Source organism: Pongo pygmaeus, chromosome 5 (genome assembly GCF_028885625.2).
Source record: "Pongo pygmaeus isolate AG05252 chromosome 5, NHGRI_mPonPyg2-v2.0_pri, whole genome shotgun sequence".
NCBI classification, from domain to species: domain Eukaryota; kingdom Metazoa; phylum Chordata; class Mammalia; order Primates; family Hominidae; genus Pongo; species Pongo pygmaeus.
The window spans coordinates 43,185,608-43,213,168 of record NC_072378.2 but is presented as its reverse complement, the minus strand read 5'-3'; the positions used below and the strand labels follow the sequence as shown (position 1 = coordinate 43,213,168).

General features: G+C 44.9%; 1 protein-coding gene across 3 annotated transcripts in view; it reads right to left on the bottom strand.

The window, feature by feature from the left end:
* BICRAL (BICRA like chromatin remodeling complex associated protein) overlaps positions 1-27,561 on the bottom strand; it is a 114,992-nt gene that overhangs the window by 14,405 nt on the left and 73,026 nt on the right. For all 3 annotated transcript variants that reach the window (XM_063666986.1, XM_063666987.1, XM_054493395.2), the window contains 3 exons: positions 22,142-23,818; positions 1,960-2,065; positions 434-534 (listed from right to left, as the gene is read on the bottom strand). In XM_063666986.1, the coding sequence (XP_063523056.1) occupies positions 434-534; positions 1,960-2,065; positions 22,142-23,818 (1,884 nt within the window). The remainder of the gene's footprint in view (positions 1-433; positions 535-1,959; positions 2,066-22,141; positions 23,819-27,561) is intronic.

The following is a 27,561-nucleotide window of genomic DNA, read 5'->3' as shown; positions in this document are numbered from 1 at the left end:
TGGGTCAAAAGACTGTAGGGATGGCCTACTTCCTATACGCCTGGTTACTACTACAGAAAAAAAAAAAATCCCTCAGCATAACTAAGAACAGATTCACTTTGATATAATAGTGAACGATATCACCTGGTAGTAAATGACATTTTTTGAGTGCCTAGTATGTACTAGCTGCTGGTATATTACTAATTCATGAGGAAATGATGGATTAATGAAGCATTGTAAACATGTCAGAAATAGAATAGACATTCATCTCAGAAACATAAACATAACAAGGCCCAGCCCACCAGGAAGGTCTTCAATGACCACCCTGTTGTGGGCACACAGGGGACTGGGTGGACTGTGCACACAAAGCTAGCCAGCAACCACAAAGATGACACGACTACATTTTCATTCAATTATGCCAAACATTAGGAAGAGGCTATGCCAATAGTTCTACCTGCACAGCTGGATGGCCAGGAGATGATCCAACTACTTTTTCCTGCTGTGGTTGTGTGGTTCCTAAGGACGCAGATATAACTTTGCTTCCAGAATCCTGCCCTATTAGAATTAATACATGAGACAGTGTTGAAAAGGAACAGTAAACTGGGTCCATCATATAACCCTAGAGCCCAGTGGGCACAGACTGTTGAGCATATTCTGAAACGGGTTAATCATGGCTGCTTGCTGTGAAGAAGGAGGGCAGGGGAGTGCATTTACTTACAAGCTCTAAAGGAAGAGGTTATGAAAGCCTATTTAAGTAATAAATAAGTAATAGTAATAAATAGAAGCTCCAAATGCTATAGTTTCAGATTAGTTATAGTCTGAAAAACAGGCCTCAAGCCAGTAATCTGTCAGCACTACAGAATCCCAAAATACAATTTAAGGAAAGGGAGGCCCAAAGAGGCAACTGACTGGGAATATTCAAGCTTTTTCTCTTTCTTGCCTTTTTTTTTTTTTTTTAAGTACTAATTGGGTACTGCAGATGTTCAAAGCCTTAGAAAAAACAGAAGACATAGTCCATAATATTTTCAGTCTGGGTGGAGAATTCCAAACATGCATATAGAGAGCAGCATGGGGATAATTACAAAGTCACAAGTACTATAAAATACCTTTTTTTTTTTTTTTTTGAGACAAGGTCTTGCTGTCGCCCAGGCTGGAGTGCAGTGGCGCAATCATAGCTCACTGCAGCCTCCCAGGCTCAGGTGATCCTCCTGCCTCAGCCTCCTGGGTAGCTAGGACAATGCCCAGCTAGTAGAGACAGGGTTTCACCATGTTGGCTAGGCTGGTCTTGATCTCCTGACCTCATGATCCGCCCGCCTTGGCCTCCCAAAGTGCTGGGATTACAGGTGTGAGCCACCGTGCCCGGCCTCAATTCATTGTTTCTAAGAAGCATTTTTTTTCCACATAATTTAATGTGTCATAATTTAGATAGAAGTGCTTTTTTTTTCTTTTTGGTAGTATAAAAAATGATAGTACATCTTACAATTGATGCTATCTTAGTGGGTTTTTTTTTTTTTTGAGACAGAGTCTCGCTCTGTCACCCAGGCTGGAATGCAGTGGTGCGATCTCAGCTCACTGCAAGCTCTGCCTCCCAGGTTCGAGCGATTCTCCTGCCTCAGCCTTCTGAGTAGCTGGGATTACGGGCTTGTGCCACCATGCCTGGCTAATTTTTATATTTTTAGTAGAGATAGGGTTTCATCATGTTGGTCAGGCTGGTCATGAACTCCTGATCTCAGGTGATCCACTCTCCTCGGCCTCCCATAGTGCTGGGATTACAGGCGTAAGCCACCGTGCCTGGCCCAATGCTATCTTAGAGTTGATGCAACACAGTATATTATTTACGGAAAGGATACAGAAAGAAAGGAATAATCAGAGTGGAGACGAGATTAAGCCAGAAAGCTTTCATGCAGAATGAGGGAGAAAAGTGAGAAGAGCATCCCGTGGGTGTTGGGAGGACAGGGACAAACTGAGGAAGCTCCTGACCTGGCAGTGTGGTGCTCAAGAGCCCAGGGATCTGTGCTTGCCTCAGGCCGTCTGTGGTCTTGGGAGCAGAAATGGGGGAAGTCTGATTCAGACATTTTTTCTGAGCCTGTGAAACATGACCAAGATGAAAACATTAATTTCATTTCTAAAGCTTTAACAGATTATTTTAAATACCAACCAAGCCTCTTCATGCCTCCCTGGTACCTTCAGGTTAGATTATAAACAAAACAAAAATTTAATAATTGTATTTTCTTATCACTTCAGGGGAACTGCAAAGTACATCCTTTAACAATCTGCAGGCACACTGAATTTTCCTGATGCCATTCAGTGGGGATGCTGAGTTGATACCAGGCTATTTTCTTGCTCCCGGGGCTGCTGTGTTTGTGGTGCTCAGATGAAAAGGCTGCAGCTGGGAATTTCTACCCCCAGTAACCTTATATCCTGCCTGCTAGGATTATAATCCTGACTATCAGCTCCTATGTGGGGTCTGCACAGACTCCAAGCACCAGGTCAGGGACCAAGGGCCAACCCCAAATTTTTTGTCACCACTCATTGTTTTGCTCTGTAGATGATATAAAGTATATTTCATTACTACCATCTGGTATATCTCTAGTTTGTGTTGTGTCAAAATCAGGTGGCATGCAATCAAGAAATGAAAATCAATTTAATATTAGCCTGAGCAAAATATAATTAGAAAAATTAATCCAATATTTAAATTGTTGTGTGCTTCTTTTCTATAAATGGGGAAGAGGAAATGGATAATGTTTAAGAACTAAGTTCCTTCTAGCTCTTAAAAAAAACTGTTATGTTATCTCTATAACGTATTTTATTATTATTATTATTTTTTTGCCATAGAGTCTCATTATGTTACCAAGGCTGGTCTCAAACTCCTGGGCTCAAGTGATCCTTCCACCCAAGCCTCCCAAGTAGCTGGGATTGTAGGCATGCACCACCATGCCCAGCCTCTATAATACATTTTAAGTAAAAAGATAAAAGCCTTTTATTTATTTATTTATTTTTGAGACGGAGTCTCTCTCTGTTGCCCAGGCTGGGAGTGCAGTGGCACGATCTCGACTCACTACAACCTCCGTCTCCCAAGTTCAATGGATTCTCCTGCCTCAGCTTCCTGAGTAGCTGGGATTACAGGTGCATGCCACCATGTCTGGCTAATTTTTCTATTTTTAGTAGAGACAGGGTTTCACCATATTGGTTGGGCTGGTCTCCTGACCTCAAGTGATCCATCCACCCTGGCTTCCCAAAGTGCTGGGATTACAGGCGTGAGCCACCACACACAGCCAATAAAGGGCTTTTAAATTACCCTCAGTTTTTTTTCTTTTTGAGACGGAATCTCACTCTGTCACCAGGCTGGAGTGCAGTGGTGTGATCTCGGCTCACTGCAACCTCCACCTCCCGAGTTCAAGTGATTCTCCTGCCTCAGCCACCCAAGTAGTGTGCCACCATGCCTGGCTATCTTTTGTATTTTTAGTAGAAACGGAGTTTCACCATGTTGGTCAGGATGGTCTCAAACTCCTGACCTTGTTATCTGCCCACCTCGGCCTCCCAAAATGCTGGGATTACAGATGTGAGCCACTGTGCCCTACCTACCCTCAGTTTTTAATCCTCTGTGCCATTACTACTTCATAGTGCAGTAACTTTTCAGTTTTTTTTTCAGTCTTTTTTTTTGAAAAAAACATGCTCCGTTGCCCAGGCTGGACTGCAGTGGCGTGATCTCAGCTCACTGCAACCTCCACCACCCAGGTTCAAGCGATTCTCCTGCCTCAGCCTCCCGAGTAGCTGGGATTACAGGCAACCACCACCACGCCTGGCTAATTTTTGTATTTTTAGTAGAGACGGGGTTTCACTGTGTTGGCCAAGCTGGTCTCCAACTCCTGACCTCAGGTGATCTGCCCACTTCAGTCTCCCAAAGTGTTGGGATTACAGGCGTGAGCCACTGCACCCAGCCTCTTCGGTTTTATATTATTTATACTATCAGTGGATTTAGAGTTTAGTCTAACCATCTGCACAGTGGACTTAACTATGACCTTGGCCTCAGCAAAATATTCCCACCAACCATTCACATGTAAGTGCTCACATAGACCTTGGCAATGCCTGACCATTGACAAACTAAGCTTATTTATTTATTTATTTATTTATTTATTTATTTTTTGAGACAGGGTCTCAATCTGTCACCCAAGCTGGAGTGCACTAGCGTGATCTTGGCTCACTGCAACCTCTGCCTCCCAGGTTCAAGCGATTCTCTTGCTTCAGCCTCCCGAGTAGGTCTGACCATGCCTGGCTAATTTTTGTATTTTTTGGTAGAGACGAGATTTAACCATGTTGCCAGGCTGGTCTTGAACTCCTGACCTCAAGTGATCCACCTGCCTTGGCCTCCCAAAGTGCTGGGATTATAGGCGTGAGCCACTGCATCCGACCAAACTAAATTTATGTTAACATTTCTGTTCTAGGCTGGGCGCAGTGGCTCACGCCTGTAATCCCAGCACTTTGGGAGGCTGAGGCGGGCGGATCACAAGGTCAGGAGATCGAGACCATCGTGGCTAACTCGGTGAAACCCCATCTCTACTAAAACTACAAAAAATTAGCTGGGCGTGGTGGGGGGCGCCTATAGTCTCAGTTACTTGAGAGGCTGAGGCAGGAGAATGGCGTGAACCTGGGAGGCGGAGCTTGCAGTGAGCCGAGATGGTGCCACTGCACTCCAGCCTGGGTGACAGAGTGAGACTGTCTCAAAAAAAAAAAAAAATCTGTTCTAAACAATTAATTATTTGGTTCTCTTTTGTAATATAAAAATGAAAAGGAGGCCAGATGTGGTGACTCATGCCTGTAATCCTGACACTTTGGGAGGCTGAGGTGGGAGGATCACTTGAGCCCAGGAAATTGAGATCAGTCTGGGCAACACAGGGAGACCTCATCTCTACAAAATTAAAAAATTTGCTGGATGTGGTGGCACATGCCTGTGGTCTCAGCTACTTGCGGGGGCTGATGTGGGACGACTGTTTGAGCCCAGGAGGTTGAGGCTGAAGTGTAGTGATGAAGCCACTGTACTCCAGCCCAGGTGACAGAAGGTTATTAAAGAGGTGGACATGGTCACCTTTTTCATTCTTCCACTAGCAGGGAAGGGCGAACCTAAACTATTCCAGGTAGACAGGCAATGAATTATTAGGAAGAAACCCACGAAGGGAAGGGTCAACATGAAAATCTTCCAGTTTTACAGCATGTCCCCTACAAGGTGACCCCATGATGTAGTATGGGAAGTTCCCCATATGGTGGACACCTGGACACGTGTCCTGTCCAGGCTTGAGCCACCAAGCCCAGCTGTGAGTACCTGCTTTATAATTAATTGTTTTGTCATTGTTGTTTGTTTTGAGACAGGGTCTCACTCTGTGGCAATCCCGGGTCACTGCAACCTCTGCATCCTGGGCTCAAGGGATCCTCCCACCTCAGCCCGAGTAGCCGGGACTACAGGTGTGTGCCACCAAGCCTGGCTAGTTTTTGTATTTTTTGTAGAGATGGGGTTTTACCATGTTGCCCAGGCTGATCTCAAACTCCTGAGCTCAAGCGATCCACCTGTCTCGGCCTCCTAAAGTGCTGGGGTTATAGGCGTGAGCCACTGCTCCCGGCCATAATTAATTGTCAGTGATACATTTATGTTTTATACATTTCCTGAATGTGTTCTATTTTACAATATAAAAGATTGAAAGAAAACAAAAATAATAATCTAATGTCAAAGCATGAAAATCTGCAATCGCTTGAGGATTTTATTTTTTTTGGAGATAGGGTCTTGCTCTGTCACTGAGGCTGGAGTGCAGTGGTGCAATCACAGCTCACTGTAGCCTTGACCTCCCAGGCTCAAGCCATCATCCCACCTCAGCCTCCAGGAGTAGCTGGGACTACAGGTTTGCACCATCATGCCTGGCTAATTTCTTTTTTTTTTTTTTTTTTGAGATGAAGTCTCACTCTGTCGCCCAGGCTGGAGTGCAGTGGCGTGATCTTGGCTCACTGCAACCTCTGCCTCCCGGGTTCAAGCAATTTTCTTTTTCTGTTTTCTTTTTTTTTGAGGCAGAGTCTCGCTCTGTAGCCCAGGCTGGAGTGCAATGGCGCAATCTCGGCTTACTGCTACCTCCACCTCCCAGGTTCAAGCGATTGTCCTGCCTCAGCCTCCTGAGTAGTTGGGATTACAGCCACCACGCCCAGCTAATTTTTGTATTTTTAGTAGAGATGGGGTTTCACCATGTTGGTCAGGCTGGTCTCGACCTCCTGACCTCGTGATCCTCCTGCCTCGGCCTCTGAAAGTGCTGGGATTACAGGTGTGAGCCACGACGCCTGGCCTAGGAATCTATAACTTTTTTTTTTTTTTTTTTTTGAGATGGAGTCTCACTCTGTTGCCCAGGCTTGAGTGCAGTGGCGCGATCTAGGCTCACTGCAAGCTCCGCCTCCTGGGTTCCCGCCATTCTCCGGCCTCAGCCTCCCGAGTAGCTGGGACCACAGGCACCCGCCACCACGCCCGGCTAATTTTTTGTTGTTGTTGTTGTTGTTTGTATTTTTAGTAGAGACGGGGTTTCACTGTGTTAGCTAGGATGGTCTCTATCTCCTGACCTTGTGATCCGCCCACCTCAGCCTCCCAAAGTTCTGGGATTATAGGCGTGAGCAACCGCGCCAGGCCAGGAAGCTATAACTTTTTAAAGCTTTCCAATTGATTCTGATGTATTGTTAAGTATTGGAAACCGGTGCACTTGCCAGTGGCTGTTAAATGCTTGGTTTGGAATAATGTAAAGATAGCCTGGGGCAATCATTTTAGTCCAGGAGAACAAGGAGAGAGAACAATGAAGGAGAGATAAGAGGCCATGCTGTCTTGAAGAGGCCCAGAGAGCATCAGAGAACCTGAATTCTTGCCCTCATAAGGTGCTACACTATACTTCCTGGACTTGGGCTCATTCACAAAACACATTCTCCCAAACATGTTATGGGGAGTTTCTGATAGTTGCAATCCCAAGTCCCTTGATGAGCCATTTGAGTAACCACTGTGTACACAACACTGTGGTAATCACAGAGAAGGCAGGCTGGGCGCTGTGGCTCACGCTTGTAATCCCTTGGGAGGTTGAGACAGGAGAATCGCTTGAACCCGGGAGTCGGAGGTTACAGTGAGCCGAGATCGCACCATTGCACTCCAGCCTGGGTGACGGCTGAAATTCTGTCTCAAAAAAAAAAAACTCAAAAAACAAAAAACAGAGAAGGCAGCCGAAGGATACCAGTCTTTATCCTCAAATTTACCATCCAAGAAACACACAGGCTCACAGAAACATGATATATCAGTGTGTTATGATTATGGTGCCCAGTCTCAACTGTAATCCAACTCCACAGCTGTCCAGTAATCCTTTTTTTCCCTTTAGTCAGCTCTTTTGAATGCTATTTCATTATAAGCAAACCTATAAGCTAGATAACTTTCTACCACGAAAGTTACGATCTTACCCTTTCCCACCTTCTCTTGTTACAATAGAAGAGGTGTCCCTCCTCTGTCTACAAAGAATCCTAGCAATGCTCTAGAATGAATGTCTTTCTCCTTCTCATCAACTGTGAAAAAAGCTCATCTTTCACTACAAAAATAATTCCCTTAATCCCACACATCCTTATAGCTATTGCTCTTCAGTTACCTTCATTTATCTGACAGCTGTCTATGCTCATGAGCACACCTCCTGCTCTCTCCTCAGTCTGTTGCCATCTGGCTTCTGCACCTACCGTTCCACAGAAACAAGTCATACCAACCAGCAGCCTCTCAGTTGTTAAATCTATCAGAACGCCCACTCCTTACCTTCCTTCTCAGTGTGCATTGCTCTGTGGATCTTCCTTCCTCCCTGCAACATCCTCTTTCCTTTTTTTTTTTTTTTTGAGATAGAGTCTTGCTCTGTAGCCCAGGCTGGAGTGTAGTGGCGCAATCTCGGCTCACTGCAAGCTCCGCCTCCCGGGTTCACGCCATTCTCCTGCCTCAGCCTCCCGAGTAGCTGGGACTACAGGCTAATTTTTTATATTTTTAGTAGAGATGGGCTTTCGCCGGGTTAGCCAGGATGGTCTTGATCTCCTGACCTCGTGATCCACCTGCCTCAACCTCCCAAAGTGCTGGGATTACAGGCGTGAGCCACCGTGCCAGGCCCATCCTCTTTTCTTAGCCTAAATGTTGAGGTGCTGTGGGGTTCTCCTCTGGCTGTTTTCTTCTCTATCTATATGCTCTCCTTGGTCCATTTCCTCCACTCCCATTGCTTCAGTTGAAATTTATATGCTGGTCGGGCGTGGTAGCTCATGCCTGTAATCCCAGCACTTTAGGAGGCCGAGGCGGGCAGATCACAAGGTCAGGAGTTCGAGACCAGCCTGACCAACATGATGAAACCCTGTCTCTACTAAAAAAAAAAAAAAAAAAAAAATTAGCTGGGCGTGGTGATGCGCACCTGTAATCCCAGCTACTCAGGAGGCTGAGGCAGGAGAATCACTTGAACCAGGGAGAAGGAGGTTGCAGTGAGCCGAGATCGTGCTACTGCACTCCAGCCTGGGTGACACAGTGAGACTCCGTCTCAAAAAAAAAAAAAAAAAGAAAAAAGGAAAAAAAGAAATTTATATGCTGATCAATCCCATTTCAGCTCATATTTCAGTGTTCAGCTTCAGCATATATAGCCGTGTTATCATATAATTTGGCTGTCCTACAGGTACCTCACACTTGACAAACATACCCTAAACTCGGTAACTTCCCTTCAAATCCAAATCTCTCCCCATTTTTCTAACTCAGTGAACCTGTGTGTCACTGTCAGAAACCTGTAAGTCATCCTTATTCTTCCACTATGCCCAATCAATCACAAGTTCTATCTAACCTAGTTGTCTCAAATCCATTCATGTCTCGTCATCTTTCCTACACTGCTAGTGTAGGTCTACTTCATGCTTAGATTACAACACTGGCTCTTATCACGGCATCCAAGACCTGCATGGTTTGTGCTCGCCTTTCCCACCTAACACCCTACTCGCTTCACCTGAACGTGTTTTCCTTTCCCCACAGCACCATGGTCTCTTTTCTCTCCAGGCTCTGCACTTGCTGTTTCTATTTCATGGAACATTCTTCACCCAGATCTTCTCTGACTGGGTAACTCTCAGAGAACACCACCTCAAGGGAACCTTCCCTGACCATCCCAACTGGGTTAGAGGCTCCTTTTTGGAGCCCGCACTCTGGACTACTCCTAGCAGCACACTTAAAATACTGTGTTGCCTGGGTGCGGTGGCTCACATCTGTAATCCCAGCACTTTGGGAGGCCGGGGCGGGCAGATCACGAGGTCAGGAGTTCGAGACCAGCCTGGCTAACACGGTAAAACCCCGTCTCTACTAAAAAAATACAAAAAATTAGCCAGGTGTGGTGGTGGGTGCCTGTAGTCCCAGCTACTCGGGAGGCTGAGGCAGGAGGATGGCACGAACCTGGGAGGCAGAGCTTGCAGTGAGCCAAGATTGCGCCACTGCACTCCAGCCTGGGTGACAGAGCTAGACTCCATCTAAAAAAAAAAAAAAAATACTGTGTTATGACTGTTGGCTTATCTGTCTGTCTGGGATACATTGTTATATGTCTGGGGCTGGCATGTGGTAGGTACTAAAATACTATTTGATGAATGAATCAATGTAGAAAACATTTAACAAAGTAAGTGGTTATGTACCTAGTGGGGTGTGCAAATAGAAAGTATAATAGGCAGGAAGAGATCAGTGAAGGGACTGAAAAACCTTCATTTTTTCTAGGGGCTTTGGGTGGGACTCTGAAGGAGGGGAAGAATTTAAACAGGGAAGGAAAGGACATTCAATATATACCCATCAATAAAGGCCTGAACACACAATGAGTCTGGCCTATTCGTGGGAAAAACAGGGGACCAGCCTGGTGGAAGTGGAGGGTTTCTGACTAGAGAACCTTGACTGCCAGGTCAGAGATTTGTGCTTTCTCCCGTGGGAATGAGAAGCTCCCTGATGATTTGGTTCAAATATTTTAGGAGGATTAATGTGGAAATCTGCCTTCTTTAGGAAGAGGACAAAGGCAGATTAATCACCTAGATAATTGTTGCAGCTGTCTAATTAGGAGGCGTTAGGGTGCAATGGGCTTTGGAAATCAGGTAGCACAGTGCTTCTCTATCCTGGCTGCACTTTAAAATCACCTGGGGAGCTTTTGAAAAATGCTGATGCCTAAAGCCCTTTCTCCAGACTATTTAAGTCAGAATTTATGTGGGTGAGGCTCAGGCATCCACAGTTTTAAAAAGCTCCCCAGGTAATTCTATTGCACAGCTAGAGTTCGTCATTTTAGAAAAGACAAAACTAGGGCTCAGAGAGTTTAAGATACAAGCTTAGCTCAGAAACCACTCGCTGGCAGAATGGCACCTATGACTGAGCTGGAACTGCTGATCCACCTCCTGTTTTTCTGTTATATTCTAGTCTCTCTTAAAGCCTACCTTAGGGTATGGATGTAGAAAAGGAGAAAAATGGGAAGCAGTGTGGTATAGATAACTAACAGGTAAAGTTAGCCTTTATGAGTAATTTGTCCAAGCTCTGAACCCCCATATTCTCTGCTGTGACATGGGAACAATAATGCTACATGTAGCTCCAATGTAATTAGAAATAGTGTGTGGAGCCCCAGCACTGTCCTTGTTGTTAATAATATGATTAGTATTTTCATTGTTATTGGAGAGAATGGATAGGAGACATTTTCAAATCATTTATTGGATTTGCTAATTCATTAAAGGCATAGAAGGAGAAGAAGAAAACAAGAACATCTAGATTTTTAAGTCCAGACATCTGAAAATACAACGGTTCCACATAAGGAAGGCAGGCTGAGCTACAAGGGGGATAGGGAAGTAGGGAGGGGCAGAGCGGGACTAGAAACTTCAGCAAAAATTCAGAGCGATTGGCAGGGCAGCGTGGCTCACGCCTGTAATCCCAGCATTTTGGGAGGGTGAGACAGGAGGATCACAAGGTCAGGAGTTCGAGACCAGCCTGGCCAATATCGTGAAACCCCATCTCTACTAAAAAATACAAAAATTAGCCAGGTGTGGTGGCGCGCGCCTGTAGTCCCAGCTACTCAGGAGGCTGAGGCAGGAGAATCGCTTGAACCCGGGACCGGAGGTTGCAGTGAGCCAAGATCGTGCCACTACACTCCAGCCTGGTGACAAAGCGAGACTCCATCTCAAAAAAAAAAAAAAAAAAAAAAATTCAGAGTGATCATTCAGGCACTCTCACATCCAAAGCATGGTAGGTACTATAGGTGATATGGGCTCAGCTGCTTTCAATTTTTTTTTTTTTTTTTTTTAAAGATGGAGTCTCGCTCTGTCCCCTAGGCTGGAGTGCAGTGGTACGATCTCGGCCCACTGCAGCTTCTGCCTCCTGGGTTCAAGCTATCTTGTGCCTCAGCCTCCTGAGTAGGAGGTATTATACAGGCATGCCCCACCACACCTGGCTAATTTTTGTATTTTTAGTAGAGACGAGGTTTCACCATGTTAGCCATGCTAGTCTTGAACTCCTGACCTCAAGTGATCCACCCGCTTCGGCCTCCCAAAGTGCTGGGATTACAGGTGTGAGCCACTGCGCCCTGCCTGCTCTCAATAAAATTTGAATCTACGAAATCCTTTAGTGATCCAAAGAGATTTGGGGCCAGGTGTGGTCTCTACTAAAAATACAAAAATTAGCCAGGCATGGTGGCGGGCGCCTGTAATCCCAGCTACTAGGGGGTGCTGAGGCAGGAGAATCCCTTGAACTGGGAGGTGGAGGTTGGAGTGAACTGAGATTGCACCACTGCACTCCAGCCTGGGCGACAAAGCAAGACTTCATCTCAAAAAACAAAAACAGGCAGGGTGCGGTGGCTCATGCCTGTAATCCCAGCGCTTTGGGAGGCCGAGGCGGGCAGATCACGAGGTCAGGAGATTGAGATCATCCTGGCTAACACGGTGAAACCCTGTCTCTACTAAAAATACAAAAAATTAGCCAGGTGTGGTGGCACATGCCTGTACTCCAGCTACTTGGGAGGCTGAGGCAGGAGAATCACTTGAACCCGGGAGGCAGAGGTTGCAGTGGGCCAAGATTGCACCACTGCACTCCAGCCTGGGTGATAGAGGGAGACTCTGTCTCAAAAACAAACAAACAAACAAACAAACAAATCAAAAATAAAGAGATTTGTCTGAGTGTTATGGCTCGTGCCTGTAATCCTATTTGGAAGGCTGAGGTGGGAGAATCACTTGAGCCCGGGAGTTCAGCTTGGACAACATAGCGAGATCCCATCTCTAATAAATAAATGAGAGATTTGGACCTATACTAATTTGTTTACTTTTGTTTGATAGATTATTTTAAATTGTCTCCTTAGCAACTGACTTTTGAATTTTAATCCATTTACAAGAAAGTGTAAATCCTGTAAATTACTCTCTGCACAAAAAGACTTAGCTCACAGGCTCCTTCAAGAATGGCTGATTCCAGGTTTGAGGCAAGGTAATCTAAGGCAGTCCTACAGTGTCTTGTGACACAAAGCAAAGAAGTGTTCAGAGGAGGTGAAGACATGTCAAAAGTATAGGAGCCAGCTCAAACAGGCTTCCATTGATCAAATTTGGGACAATTTAAGCATCAAAAGAATGAGGAATGCAATAAATTACAATATATTAAATACAGAAATAATACATTAAATACAGAAAGAATACATGATCTCTTAGAGATATGTGCTAAAATATGACAAATGAACTGATATGATGGGTGAGCTTCAAAATCATACCAGGCAGGGGCAAAGAGGGTGGGGGTGTGGATGAAACAAGAGCAGCCATGAGTGGTAAATACTCAAGCTGAGGGAGTATGGGGGCTCATGACAGTGCTTTGTCTACTTTGTGTTTAAAATTCCTCATAACAAAAAGTTCTAAAAAACAAACATAAAAAATCCTGGGCCAGGCCTGGTAGGTCACATCTGTAATCCCAGCACTTTGGGAGGCTGAGGTGGGAAGATCGCTTGACCCCAGGAGTTAGAGCCAGCCTGGGTAACACAGCAAGACCCCAGCTCTATTTTTTTAAATAATAATAATAATAATTTTAAAAATCCTAACAACAACAGTAATGATCCCTATGGTTCACAGTGCTACTCAAAAAAAATGGGAAGGAGAGGAAGAAAAAGCTCTTTTTTTCTGAGACAGAGTCTCACTCTGTTGCCCAGGCTGGAGTGCTGGAGTGTAGTGGCACAATCTGGGCTCACTATAACCTCTGCCTCCCAAGGTCAAGTGATTCTCCTGCCTCAGCCTCCCCAGTAGCTGGGACTATAGGCACACGCCACCACACCTGGCTAATTTTTGTATTTTTAGTAGAGACAGGGTTTCGCCATGTTGACCAGGCTGGTCTTGAACTCCTGACCTCAGGTAATACGTTATTTATTTTTTTGAGACAGAGTCTCGCTCTGTCACCCAGGCTGGAGTGCAGTGGCGCGATCTCAGCTCACTACAACCTCTGCCTTCCAGGTTCAAGTGATTCTCCTGCCTCAGCATCCCAAGTAGCTGGGATTACAGGCATGCGCCACCACGCCCGGCTAATTTTTGTATTTTTAGCAGAGATGGGGTTTTGCCATGTTGGCCTGGCTGGTCTCAAACTCCTGACCTCAAGTGGTCTGCCCACCTCTGCCTCCCAAAGTGCAGGGATTACAGGTGTGAGCCACTGTGCCTGGCCAAAAAAGCTCTTCTTTCTGGAAAAATCCCAGGCAATAAATATAGATAGGATACTACAATTATAAAATCATTATTTTGTGACTATCAATATAATATTCAGGTGAGAGGCATCAAAGGGTGAGAGGCTGAGAAACAGAATAGTCACATGGTCTATCCTGGAGATCATTTCTTCTTTGCGAAGGGAACAAGACACCTTGAGACCCTTGCGGAGAAATCTGGGAGAGGCCACTTAACCAAGTGCCCACACTCAGCATCACCACGAATGGGACAAACCAACATGTGTCTTGCCCAAACCGTTTAGCCTGATGAAGTTGAGTCATGAGGAAACATAATTCCAGTCAGACAAGTCCAGTCAGACAAGGCTACTCTAGAAGACAACCGATCAGGGCTGTTACAGACTAAAGAGATGTGACAACTAAATGAAATCAGTGCTCTCTGGATTCTAAAGTGAAAAACTGTTTTTGTAAAGGGCATTATTGGGCCAAATGGAAGAAATTTGATATAATTGTATTAAAAGATCCTTGTTCCTAGGAGACACCTGCTGAAGTATTTAGAGATAAAAAGTTGTGATGTTTGCAGAGTACTTTCAAATGGTTAAGAGAAAAAAGTATATAAAGTATAAATGTGTGTGTACATACACATAGAGAGACACTATAGACATTTAGCACCAATAAAGCAAATACTGCAAAACAGAAATGACTGGTGATACCACGTGAATATATTCACTGTACTCTTCCAATTTGTCCATGGGTTTGAAAGTTTTCCCGATACAAAAGTGAGGAATGAACTTAAGCTCACACCATAAAAGCTGGTTTCACTGGTTGCCTGATGGCAACTGGGTGGCTGGGCAACGAGACGAGGAGGGAAACTCTTCATTGTAGTATACATTTTTCGGTACCATTTGATTTTTCTTTTTTTTTTGAGATGGAGTCTTGCTCTGTCACCCAGGCTGGATTGCAGTGGCGCAATCTCAGCTCACGGCAACCTCCGCCTCCCAGGTTCAAGCAATTCTCCTGTCTCAGCCTCCCGAGTAGTTGGGACTACAGGCACCTGCCACCACATCGGCTAATTTTTGGATATTTAGTAGAGACGGGGTTTCACCTTGTTGGTCAGGCTGGTCTTGAACTCCTGACCTCAGGTGATCCACCTGCCTCGGCCTCCCAAAGTGCTGGGATTACAGGCGGGAGTCACCATGCCCGGCCCCATTTGATTTTTTGAACCAAGTTAATGTATTATCTATATTAAAAACAATATTATATTTATACTTAAAAACATAGTCATCTCTAACATTAACCATTTATAGTATCAAAACCTGCTGAATTACATTTCCACAAATATACAAATGCCAAAAGCCTTCGGTAATTATATTTCTGTTTGTTACAACATTCTATAAAGTAATTTATATAGAAATATTACACAGAAAAACTGAGTGCGGTGGCTTACACCTGTAACCCCAGCACTTTAGGAGGCCGAGGCAGGCAGATCACCTGAGGTCAGGAGTTTGAGACCAGCCTGGCCAAAATGGCAAAACTCTGTCTCTACTAAAAATACAAAAAAATGAGCCAGGGATGGTGGCACATGCCTGTAGTCCCAGCCACTCGGGAGGCTGAGGCAGGAGAATCGCTTGAACCCGGGAGGCGGAGCTTGCAGTGAGCCGAGATAGTGCCACTGCCCTCCAGCCTGGGTGACAGAGCTAGACTCCATCTCAAAAAAAAAAAAAAAAAAAAAAAAAAAAAAGAAAAGAAATATTACATAGAAACTACACAGAGGACCAGGCACAGTGTCTCACACCTGTAATCCCAGCACTCTGGGAGGCCGAGGCAGGTGGAGCACTAGGTCAGGAGTTTGAGACCAGCCTGACCAACATGGTGAAATCCCGTCTCTACTAAAAATACAAAAATTAGCTGGGTTTGGTGGCACGCGCCTGTAATCTCAGCTCCTCAGGAGCCTGAGGCAAGAGAATTGCTTGAACCCAGGAGGCGGAGGTTGCAGTGAGCTGAGATTGTGCCACTGCACTCCAGCCTGGGCAACAGAGCGAGACTCCATCTCAAAAAAAAAAAAAAGAAACTACACAGAAAGGAAATAATTTCTGTGTTTCTGGGTGTCCTGGGAATTTAAATGGTAGCTGACCTAAATACTACTATTTCAACTAATTGTGTACCCAAGGGTATGTTCCTTAATTTTAATAAACCTGGGGTTTCACTTGTTCCTGAAAACTTATAGCGGAAACACACTTGAACACTTGAAATAATGCAACTGACCTAGTTCCCAATGCTTTTTGGCATAAAAAGTCAGCTGCTTTGAAGCTGCTAGTGTAGGCTTCTTTTTACCTTTGAATAACTGAAACTTTTGGGAGTCAGAGAGAAAGAGGTATTTTTCTCCCCCCTCCCTTGGAAGCATTATTTATTATATAGCAAAGAAGAAAAGGAAATGACCACGCTATGGATGATTGCTTAATTAATTATAATAAACATAAAGCTGATCAATACATACATATATAAAATGATTCTCAAGTTCTATCATTAAGTGAAAACGTCTATGGTGTGTTGCAGATAAGTATGTGTATGCACTATGTGTGCTTGTCTATGCAGAGGATAGCTCTGGGGGAATACAAAGAACCTACAGTGAGGCTTCTGGAAGGAAACTGGAGGTTGGGGAAAGACTTGCTTTTCACTCTAGACTACTTTGGAACTGTTTTACATTCTTACTAATTAACTGCACGTTTTCTGTTTCTTTATGTTTCTTTGTTTTCTGAGACAGGGTCTCGCTCTGTCACCAAGGCAGTAGCGCAGTGGTGCCATCACCCTCACTGCAGCCTTGACCTTCCCGGACTCAGATGGTCCACCTCAGCCTCCCAAGTAGCTGGGACTACAGGTGCACACTACCACATCCACCTAATTTTTGTATTTTTTGTAGAGACATGTTTCACCATGTTACCTAGGCTGGTCTGGAGCTTCTGAGCTCAAGCAATCTGCCCCCCTCGCTTGCTGGGAAGTGCTGGGATTACAGGCATGAGCCACCGCAACCAGCCCCAAGTAACTTTTGAACACAGTATGTTGACTGTAAACACTTAGGCTAAACACAGAACGGTAAACCAATAGTAAAGTCTAATTAATAGATTTTTTTTTTTACAATGGTTTAAAACATGGATTAGCAATTCTAAGACTGTTTTCTGTATATTCTAGGATTGAACAAGTAAGTAAATAAACATGGTGGAGCTGGCTTTCTCACTGTTAGAAAAGGGAGTTACAGGCCAGGCGTGGTGGCTCACGCCTGTAATCCCAGCACTTTGGGAGGCTGAGATGGGTGGATCACCAGAGGTCAGGAGTTTGAGACCAGCCTTGCCAACATGGTAAAACCCTGTCTCTACTAAAAATATAAAAATTAGCCAGTTGTGGTGGCGCACGCCTGTAATCCCAGCTACTTGGGAGGCTGAGGCAGGAGAATCGCTTGAACCCCGGAGGCAGAGGTTGCAGTGAGCAGAGATCGTGCCATTGCACTCCAGCCTGGGTGGTAGAGTGAGACTCTGACTCAAAAAAAAAAAAAAAAAAAAAGGGTAGCGGGGAAGGAAAGGGAGTTACAAATATGGAAAAGAGAGAGACTTGGATGAATTCTGTAGTCATGGATTAGAATTGGAACTATCAATATGAACTCACAGCTTTTAATATAGATGCACAGAAATGTAAATAGCTATAGGCGTTGGGTGTATACATATTTTCCAACTGAAATGACCTTAGTAGCAATGAACACACATAATGCTCAGATCTTGGTTTCTAAATATTGTTCTCCACTAGAAGAACAAGCCTTCTTAAAAAAATAGTTGATGGTAGGGCAGGAGCAGGGAAATTAAAAGATAAACCAGAACATTTGTTTTGCCAGAAATTGAAGGAAGTGCTCAAAGCATGATGGAAACATGTCAGAAGGATGAGCAGCCAATTTGGAGGGGCACCCACTTGCCAAATGTGGGTAGACTTGAGCATCAAAATAAATTATTGTAACAGTTTATAACCCACTGACTATAATAATAATCTAAGAATTCACACATAAAGAAAAAGGTAAAGGGAAGAAAAGGAAAAGCTGTTCCTTAAAGTAGAATGCTAATAGTAAGTATAGAACAAATGAAGGAATTAGAAAGTCTCTATTTCGAGGCCATGATACTAATAGCTCTATAATAACTGATTCAATCAGGAATCATCAATGGAAACTTAAATTATCATGTGCAAGTTTGATGAGAAACTGGATGCCTACAGAGTTTCAAATTATCTTCTGGAAGATTCTAATTAATGACAAAAGGCAAAACAGTGGAGAAACCTGAAAGACACCATCTTATGCAAGTGTTCAAGGTGAGATCACCAGTAATGGGACAAATCCACATCCTGAGCACTGAGGACACCTCATTTCTGTGGCAATCCTGTTAAAAATGTACTGAATCTAATCATGAGGAAACATCAGAGAAACCCAAATTGAGAGACATTATAGAAAATAATTGGTTTGGCTGGGCGCGGTGGCTCATGCCTATAATCCCAGCACTCTGGGAGGCCGAGTCAGGCAGATCACCTGAGGTCGGGAGTTTGAGACCAGCCTGGCCAACATGGAGAAACCACGTCTCTACCAAAAATACAAAATTAGCCGGGCGTGGTGGTGCATTCCTATAATCCCAGCTATTTGGGAGGCTGAGGCAGGAGGATGGCTTGAACCTGCGAGGCAGAGGTTGCGGTGAGCTGAGATCACACCATTGCACTCCAGCCTGGGCAACAAAAACGAAACTCTGTCTCATAATTGGTTTGCACTCTTCAAAAATATTAATAGTATGAAAGACAAAGAACGACTGAGGAACTGTTGCAAATTTTAAAATCTGACAATGAAATGAGATAGTGATCCTGGGTGGATCCTGGACCATAAAAACCAAAACAAATTGGGAGGCTGAGGCGGGCAGATCACCTGAGTTCAGGAGTTTGAGACCAGCCTGGCCAACACGGAGAAACCCTGTCTGTATTAAAAATACAAAAATTAGCAGGGTATGGCGGCAGACAGCTATAATCCTAGCTACTCGGGAGGCTGAGGCAGGAGAATTGCTTGAACCCAGGAGGTGGAGGTTGCAGTGAGCCGAGATCGTACCACTGCACTCTAGCCTGGGTGACAGAGCGAGACTCTGTCTCAAAAACAAACAAACAAAAACAAAACAAAACAAAGCTGCACGCCGGGGCACGAGCCTGTATAGTTCCAGCTACTCAGGAGGCTGAGGTGGGAAGATTGCTTGAGCTCAAGAGTCTAGCCTGGGCCGGGCGCAGTGGCTCATGACTGTAATCCCAGCACTTTGGGAGGCCAAGGCAGGTGGATCACGAGGTCAGGAGATCACCTGGCTAACATGGTGAAACCCCGTCTCTACTAAAAATACAAAAAACTAGCCAGGCATGGTGGCAGGTGCTTGTAGTGCCAGCTACTCGGGAGGCTGAGGCAGGAGAATGGCGTGAACCTGGGAGGTGGAGCTTGCAGTGAGCTGAGATCGGGCCACTGCACTCCATCCAGCCTGGGCAACAGAGCGAGACTCCGTCTCAAAAAAAAAAAAAAAAAAAAAGACAGTCTAGCCTGGGTAACATAGCAAGATCCCATCTCTAAAGAAAAAACACCAAAACCAAAACCAAATAATTTGTTTTCTCTTGTGCTCTCAGTGACTTTTCTGGGAGAACTGACTAAATCTGAGTAAGGTCTGCAGATTAGTTATAGTATTGTAATAAAGCTGATTTCTTAATGTTGATTACTGTACTGTGGTTATGTAGGAGAATGCCCCTGCTGTTACAAATACACACTGAGGTAGTTAGGAGTGAAGAGGCATCAGCATCAGGTCTGTAATTTACTCTGAAAAGTGTGTGTGTGTATGTTTGTGTGTGTGTGTGTGTTTGTATATGAGAGAGAGAGACAAAGGGAGAGAAAAGATTTGGGGAATCTTGGTGAAGGGTATATGACAATTCTTTGTAGTAATCTTGTAACTTTAACTTTTCTGTAAGTCTGGTGTTATTTCAAACACACACACACACACACACACGCCCCTTTGATATCTTTGAAACCAAAACAAATAAACTGAACATCCTTAATCATAAGCAATCTTTGTTTCCTTAGGATTCTTAGTGAAATTAGTAAGTCAAAGGTATATGGTTTAAAAAATTGATATATATAAATATATATATAAATACATATATTATATATTATATATTTTATATTTTATATATAATACATATATTATATATATATAAATATATATATAAATATAAATATAAAAAATATATATATTTTTTGAGATGAAGTCTCACTCAGTCTGTTGCCCAGGCAGGAGTGCAGTGGCATGATCTTGGCTCACTGCAATCTCCGCCTCCCAGGTCCAAGTGATTCTCCTGCCTCAGCCTCCTAAGTAGCTGGGACTACAGGCGTGTGTCACCACACCCAGCTAATTTCTGTATTTTTAGTATAGACAGGGTTTCACCATGTCAGCCAGGCTGGTCTTGAACTCCTGGCCTCAAGCGATCTGCCCACTTTGGCCTCCCAAAGTGCTGGGATTACAGGCATGAACCACAGCTCCTGGCTGATATATATATTTAAAAGATTGATATTGGCTGAGCACAGTGGCGAATGCCTATAATCCCAACACTTTGGGAGGTCGAGGCGGGCAGATCACTGGAGCCCAGGAGTTCGAGACCAGCCTGGGCGACATGGTGAAACCCTGCCTATCAAAAAAATACAAAAAGTAGTTGGGCATGGTGGCTCGCACCTGTGTTCCCAGCTACTTGGGAGGCTGAGGTGGAAGGATCACTTGAGGCTGGGAGGCAGAGGCTGCAGTGAGCTGAGATTTCGCCACTGCATGCTAGCCTGGGCAACAGAGTGAGACTGTCTCAAAAAAAAAAAAAAGATTTTGAAATATGTTGACATATATAAACAAGTTTTTGAATCCTTCTGAATGTGGAGGAGGAGAAAGGCAGGGGAAATGCAGGACTGAGGGGTGGAAAGTAGGGTACGGCATGGGTCCTCCCAGATGAGAAGAAGAGGAGCTGGAACTATAGAGCATGCTCAGAATGAGTGGGAACCAAAAGATGGAGCTGTCAAAGGATCAGCAGATGACAGTGAAGGACTAAAGCTCATGACCACTTGAGATTCTTTTCAGAAACATAATCCTTATGTGGTTTACCAATTGCCCACAGTAATTAATCTGCATAACAGTATAGTAAGAGCAAGCTCAGGTCAGGTACTTGGTCAAATGAGAGTGCCTCGATCTCTCCCTTTATGTGCTTCCCTCTGCTGCAGGCCAGTTACCCACTACTGAGTCACACTGAGTCCCTGAGCCTTTCCTGTTGGCAACCAAGAAGCAGCTACCACGTCTTCAACAAGTCCACAGTCACATGTCCTAATAGCCTGCTATACAATGTAAATAAATAATCTAAAATAAGCTTTCATTTTAAATGCACATAATGAATTTAATTAAGTATAAATACAGGCCCCTATGGAGTATTTGCTATTTGCCAGGGTCTATGTCTAAGTGCTTTGTATAGATTATCTCATTTCACCCTCCTGATAACTCCATGGGATGGCAGTATCATTATCCCCATTTCACTGATGAAGACAATTAAGTCTAGAACAGTTAAGTTAACTTTTTCCATGTCATAAAGCTTAGATTCAAACTCAAGAGTCTAACTCCAGAGTCTCCACTCTACAATGCTACACTGGATAAAAAATTTTAAGAAGAAAAGAGGTTGGGTGTGGTGGCCTGTAATCCCAGTACTTTGGGAGGCCAAGGCCAGGGGATTTCTTGAGCCCAGGAGTTCAAGACCAGCCTGGGCAACACGGCGAAACCCCAAATCTACAAAAAATACAAAAAACTAGTTAGGTGTGCTGGTACGTGCTTGTAGTCCCAGCTACCTGGGAGGCTGAGGTGGGAAGATCATCTGAGCCCAGTAGGTTGAGGCTGCAGTGAGCTATGATTGCGCCACTGCCCTCCAACCTAGGCGACAGAGTGAGACACCCTACCCCCGCCCCCCGGCAAAAAAGAAAATCAAGAAAAAAGATAACCAGCCATAAGTGTAAAAAAAAAATTTTTTTTTGAGACAGGGTCTCACTCTATCACCCAGTGCAGTGGTACAATCATGGCTCACTGCAGACTCAACCTCCCATGCTCAAGCTATTCTCCTGCCTCAGCCTCCAGAGCAGCTGGGACTACAGGTGTGCACCACCACACTCAGCTAATTTTTAAATTTTTGGTAGAGTCAGGGTCTCACTATGTTGCCCAGGCTGGCCTCAAACTCCTGGGTTCAAGTGATCCTCCAGCCTCGGCCTCCCAACGTGTTGGGATTACAGGCATGAGCCACTACACCTGGCCTAAAATTTTTAAGAAATTGGATGCCTAGGATGAAAATTATATTCTAGTAAATACACATCTCATTTTTCCATTCTATAATCAGCCAATTATTTATTTGGGAAAGGGCATTACCTGGCAGAAGAATTGTTGCTGGGTTCCTGTTGCAGGTGTGTTACTGAAGGTGCTGGTAGACTTGGAAGAAGAAACTGGAAGACGATGAGACACACTGACTGGTACCGGAGTCCTGTTCGGCTGGGTCAGCTGATCTGTAAAGTTTGATCCTGATGAACCAGACTGAACTGCAGACCCAAGACTAGGATGGGCAGTGCTGGCTGAGCTGACAGCAGGGAACCGACTAGGTCCTGACATGCTTGTCACCGAGGGCATGGTGGTGAAGCCAGGTCTTCCTTGGGAAACGCTGCTCTGCCCAGGTGACAGGTGTAATACGGTTGGGGACGCCTGCTGCAAGGGCATTTGTCCACCCACAAGCTGAGGAGAGGCATGATTGGCTATCACTGGACTTCCAGAGGCAGCAAATGTCTGTCCAGACACTAAGTGGACGGCAGTATTCTGGTTGTTAAGCATCTGTCCAGAATATGGTTGGTTGGTCCTGAGCATGTTGGAAGAGTTTCTGTTCAACATGACATGCTCTGAGGCCACTTGGCCAGAAATGAGCTGAGAGGGTTGAGTCTGAAGAAGTTGCCCATTTATAGTCTGGACGTGGTGTACCGAGTTGGAACTGACAGAAAGGCTTGTAGGTATAAGGAACTGACTTTGGGGTGCGTGAGGTTGGCCCATGGGGGAATGAATAACAATACTGCCCCCAGTGCTGCTCACTGCCTGTGAGGTGACTGGCTTTCTTGTGTTCTGTTGGTTTACAATGTTCACAGACATGTGTGGACCAACTACTGAGCCCTGGGGTGAGCTTGCAGAAGCAAAAGAGATCCCTTGTTGTACGTGGTGCTGCTGAATTCCCAAATTGTTCACATTGTATGTATTTTGCTGACCCATCTGGATAGGCTTTGGCTGTATATTAATTGGGACTTTATTTGAATTTGGTGCAAGACCCCTTTGTATGATGATGTTATGCACAGGTAAAGATGTTTGAAAATTTGTGCTGTTAAATGGAACGGTAACAGGCTGTGCTACTGGACTGGAACTGGAGTTCCCAAACAAGGAGTTGCCATTAGGAGTCTGTCTATGAACCAGGAGCCCTCCACTCACATTTGATGGGGCTTGCTGCCCGCTGCCCTTTAATATGATTTGAGATCCATCTAGGTTATTAATAGTCATCATGGAAGGATGATTACCAAATGACCCAATTAATTGTATTTGACCAGAACCACTAATCTGACTGCTATTAGACAAATGCTGGCTGGGAACACTGATCCCCACATGTTGCATAAAGCCATGTTGTACACCCACTGTATTGCTTGCAAACGATGCTCCAACAGGCACATGCGTCACCCCTATAGGCTGCAGCGTCTGACCTGAGTAATTAGAAACATTAGAAGCCTGAGTAAAGGATGCTGATGAAGAAGGATGAAGCTGAGCTTGTGCAAACTGTTGGCTTGAACCTATACTGGCATCCAAATATGCCTCTTCTGCCAATGTCTGTTCAGTGATATTGGCCTCTTGCAAGGATTTCTGAAGAATGTCGAAAGGTTGGTCCTCAGTGAGATCAGGAAGAGGAGAAGACTCGAGTTCATCTTCAAGAAACTGGAGGCTACTTGAAAGTGGCAGTCCATCACTGGGCCCTTCTCCAAGCTGGTTGCTTACACCTTTGAGGGATGACTTAGGATCAGCATTCTAAAAAAATAAACAGTATGTTACATGGCATATGTAACCTTTGAAAAGGATGCATAAAAATTAATCTTACTTCTTCTTTTTTTTTTTTTTTTTTTTTTGAGATGGAGTCTCGCTCTGTTGCCCAGGCTGGAGTGCAGTGGCGCGATCTCGGCTCACTGCAAGCTCCGCCTCCCGGGTTCACGCCATTCTCCTGCCTCAGCCTCCCCAGTAGCTGGGACTACAGGCGCCTGCCACCGCGCCCAACTAATTTTTTGTATTTTTAGTAGAGACGGGGTTTCACCGTGGTCTCGATCTCCTGACCTCGTGATCCGCCCGCCTTTGCCTCCCAAAGTGCTAGGATTACAGGCATGAGCCACGGCGCCCGGCCAATCTTACTTTTGAATATGAATAAAGCATGACAGTCTGCTTCTCAGGCATAACTCTCTAAACTGCTCACCTTATTCTGATATTTTATTTCCATCGTAATGATGCTTGACATTATAAGTATATGTATCCATCGTGCTCATAAATTATTTTATAGAGAACAGATAGATAATGTGAACATACTGAGGACTACTTGGAGCTTAGCTTCATTTTTTTGAGATACTGCCACAGACTTTTTTTACTTGTTTATTTTTTGATCTGGAGTCTCGATCTTTTGCCCAGGCTGGAGTGTAGTGGCCCAATAACTCACTGCTGCTGTGAACTCCTGGGTTCATGAGATCCTCCCACCTCGGCCTCCTGAGTAGGTGGGACTACAGGTGTGCCCCACCACACCCAGCTAAATTTTTTTGTTTTTGGTTTTTAGAGATGGGGTTTCACCATCTTGCCCAGGCTGGTCTTGAACTCCTGCATGCAAGTTATCCTCCTGCTTTGGCCTCCCAAAGTGCAGGGATTACAGGCGTGAGGCACCGTCCCCGGCCTCAGAGTATTTTCAATATTTCTACTACACCGACAGGATGCAAAAAAAGTTGCCAATAAATACATATTGAATGAAGCAATTCGAAAAGATAGAATTAATACTCACATGGAAGTAGGAGAGTTGCCAAATAAAAATCATTAACGTTGAGGGATAGGCCAAATATCTACTTTATGGGTTTAGTGGCATCATATGTAGTGATTATTTGTTCAAAATGAATGTCAGAAACGCTACTGATTCACAAGCCTTACAGGAGATCAGTGTTGTGACAGAGATTATCTTGCATGATATGATCTTATGTGCCTTACATACATGTGACTATTAAAAAGAACTATCCATCCCAAGGACTTTCTGAACACCAGTCTATTTTATAGGTGAAGAAAATATAGGTCCTGATGATAGTAAGTTAATATTTACTAAGCACCATACCAAGTGAGTTCAACAGTATAGTCAACTAATGTTAACCACCCTCTGAGGTAATTCCATTGTTATTCTGGTTTCATAAAGAAGGAAATTGGCCAGGCGTGGTGGCTCACACCTATTAATCCCAGCACTCTGGGAGGCTGAAGTGGGCGGATCACCTGAGGTTGGGAGTTCGAGACCAGCCTGACCAACATGGAGAAACCCTGTCTCTACTAAAAATACAAAATTAGCTGGGCGTGGTGGCGCATGCCTGTAATCTCAGCTACTAAAGAGGCTGAGGGAGGAGAATCGCTTGAATCTGGGAGGCAGAGGTTGCGGTGAGCCAAGATTGTGCCATTGCGCTCCAGCCTGGGCAACAAGGGCAAAACTTTGTCTCAAAAAAAAAAAGAGGAAATTGACTCTCACAGAGATTTAGTGATATATCTAAGGTTACATGGCTAATAAGTGGTAGGGCAAGGAGTCAACCTTGGGCAGTACAACTTCTGACTACCATCCACAGCAGAACAAAGCAACTGAAAAGAGTAAGGGAACCTAAGGCTCACAGTAATCTCGATATAGTCTCCAGGCAGGACACCCCAATCCCCCAGGTCAGGTTTCTTGCCTAGATGCTCTTAGAGGTTAAGAACATGGAGGCTGGGCGCAGTGGCTCACTCCTGTAATCCAAGCACTTTGGGAGGCCGAGGCGGGTGGATCACCTGAGGTCCAGAGTTCAAGACCAGCCTGGCCAACTGGGTGAAACCCCGTCTCTACTAAAAATACAAAAATTAGCCAGGCATAGTGACACGTGCCTGTAATCCCAGCTACTCAGGAGACTGAGGCGGAAGAATTGCTGGAACCCAGGAGGCGGAGGTTGCAGTGAGCCGAGATTGCACCACTGCACTTCAGCCTGGGCAACAGAGCGAGACTCTGTCTCAAAAAAAAAAAAAAAAAAAAAAAAAAGAACATGAGTTCCAGAGCCTGGTGGCCTGGGTTAGAATCCTAGCTCTGCAACTCATGGCTGTGTACTATTTGGCCAAGTAACTTAACCTTTCTGTGCTTTAGTTTCCTCATCTCTAAAATATGTATCTTTTTCTCTTTTTTCCCCTGAGACAGATTCTCACTGTGTCACCCATGCTGGAGTGCAGTGGCCCGATCTTGACTCACTGCAACTTCCGCCTCCCTGGTTCAAGCAATTCTCCCTGCCTCAGCCTCCCAAGTAGCTGGGATTACAGGTGCCCACCACCACGCCCAGCTAATTTTTGTATTTTTTAGTAGAGACAGGGTTTTGCCATGTTGGCCAGGCTGGTCTTGAACTCCTCACTTCAGGTGATCCACCTACCTCGGCCTCTCACAAGTGTTGGGATTACAGGTGTGAGCCACCGCGCCTGGCCAAAATATGTCTTAATAGAACCACTTCATGGAATCATTGTGAAGATTAAATGAGGTTAATACATGTCTTGGGTTTCTTTTTTTTAGATAGGGTCTCACTCTGTCACCTAGGCTGCAGTGCAGTGGCACAATCTTGGCTCACTGCAGCCTCCAACTCCTGGGCTCAAGGGATCCTGCCTCAGCAGGACTGGGACTATAGGCAAGCACCACGATGCTCATCTATTTTTTTTTTTTTTTGAGACCAAGTCTCACTCTGTCGCCCAGGCTGAAGTGCAGTGGCGTGATCTTGGCTCACTGCAAGCTCCACATCCCGGGTTCAAGCCATTCTCCTGCCTCAGCCTCCCAAGTAGCTGGGACTACAGGCAGCCGCACAACACCCGGCTAATTTTTTTGTATTTTTAGTAGAGACGGGGTTTCACCGTGTTAGCCAGGATGGTTTTGATCTCCTGACCTCATGATCTGCCCACCTTGGCCTCCCAAAGTGCTGGGATTATAGGCATGAGCCACCGTGCCTGGCCAATTTTTATTTTATTTTTTTTTGAGACGGAGTCTTGCACTGTTGCCCAGGCTGGAGTGCAGTGGCATGATCTCGGCTCACTGCAACCTCCACCTCCCAGGTTCAAGCAATTCTCCTGCCTCAGTCTCTTGAGTAGCTGGGATTACAGGCACACGCCACTACGCCAGGCTAGTTTTTTGTATTTTTAGTAGAGATGGGGTTTCACTATGTTGGCCAGGCTGGTCTCGAACTCCTGACCTCGTGATCTGCCCGCCTTGGCCTCCCAAAGTGTTGGGATTAGAGGCATGAGCCACTGTGCCTGGCCGCTGGTCTAATTTTTAAATTTTTTGTAGAGATGGGGTCTCACTCTGCTGGTTGGTCTCAAACTCCTGAGCTCAAGTAATCCTCCTGCCTTGGCCTCCTAAAATGGTGGGATTACAGGCATGGGCCACCATGTCTGTCTGAGGTTAATATATGTTAAGCTCTTAATGCCAAGCAGGTACTAAATGCTCAAGTGTTACTTATTATCTTTTTTTTTCTCATTTAAGATGAAAACAA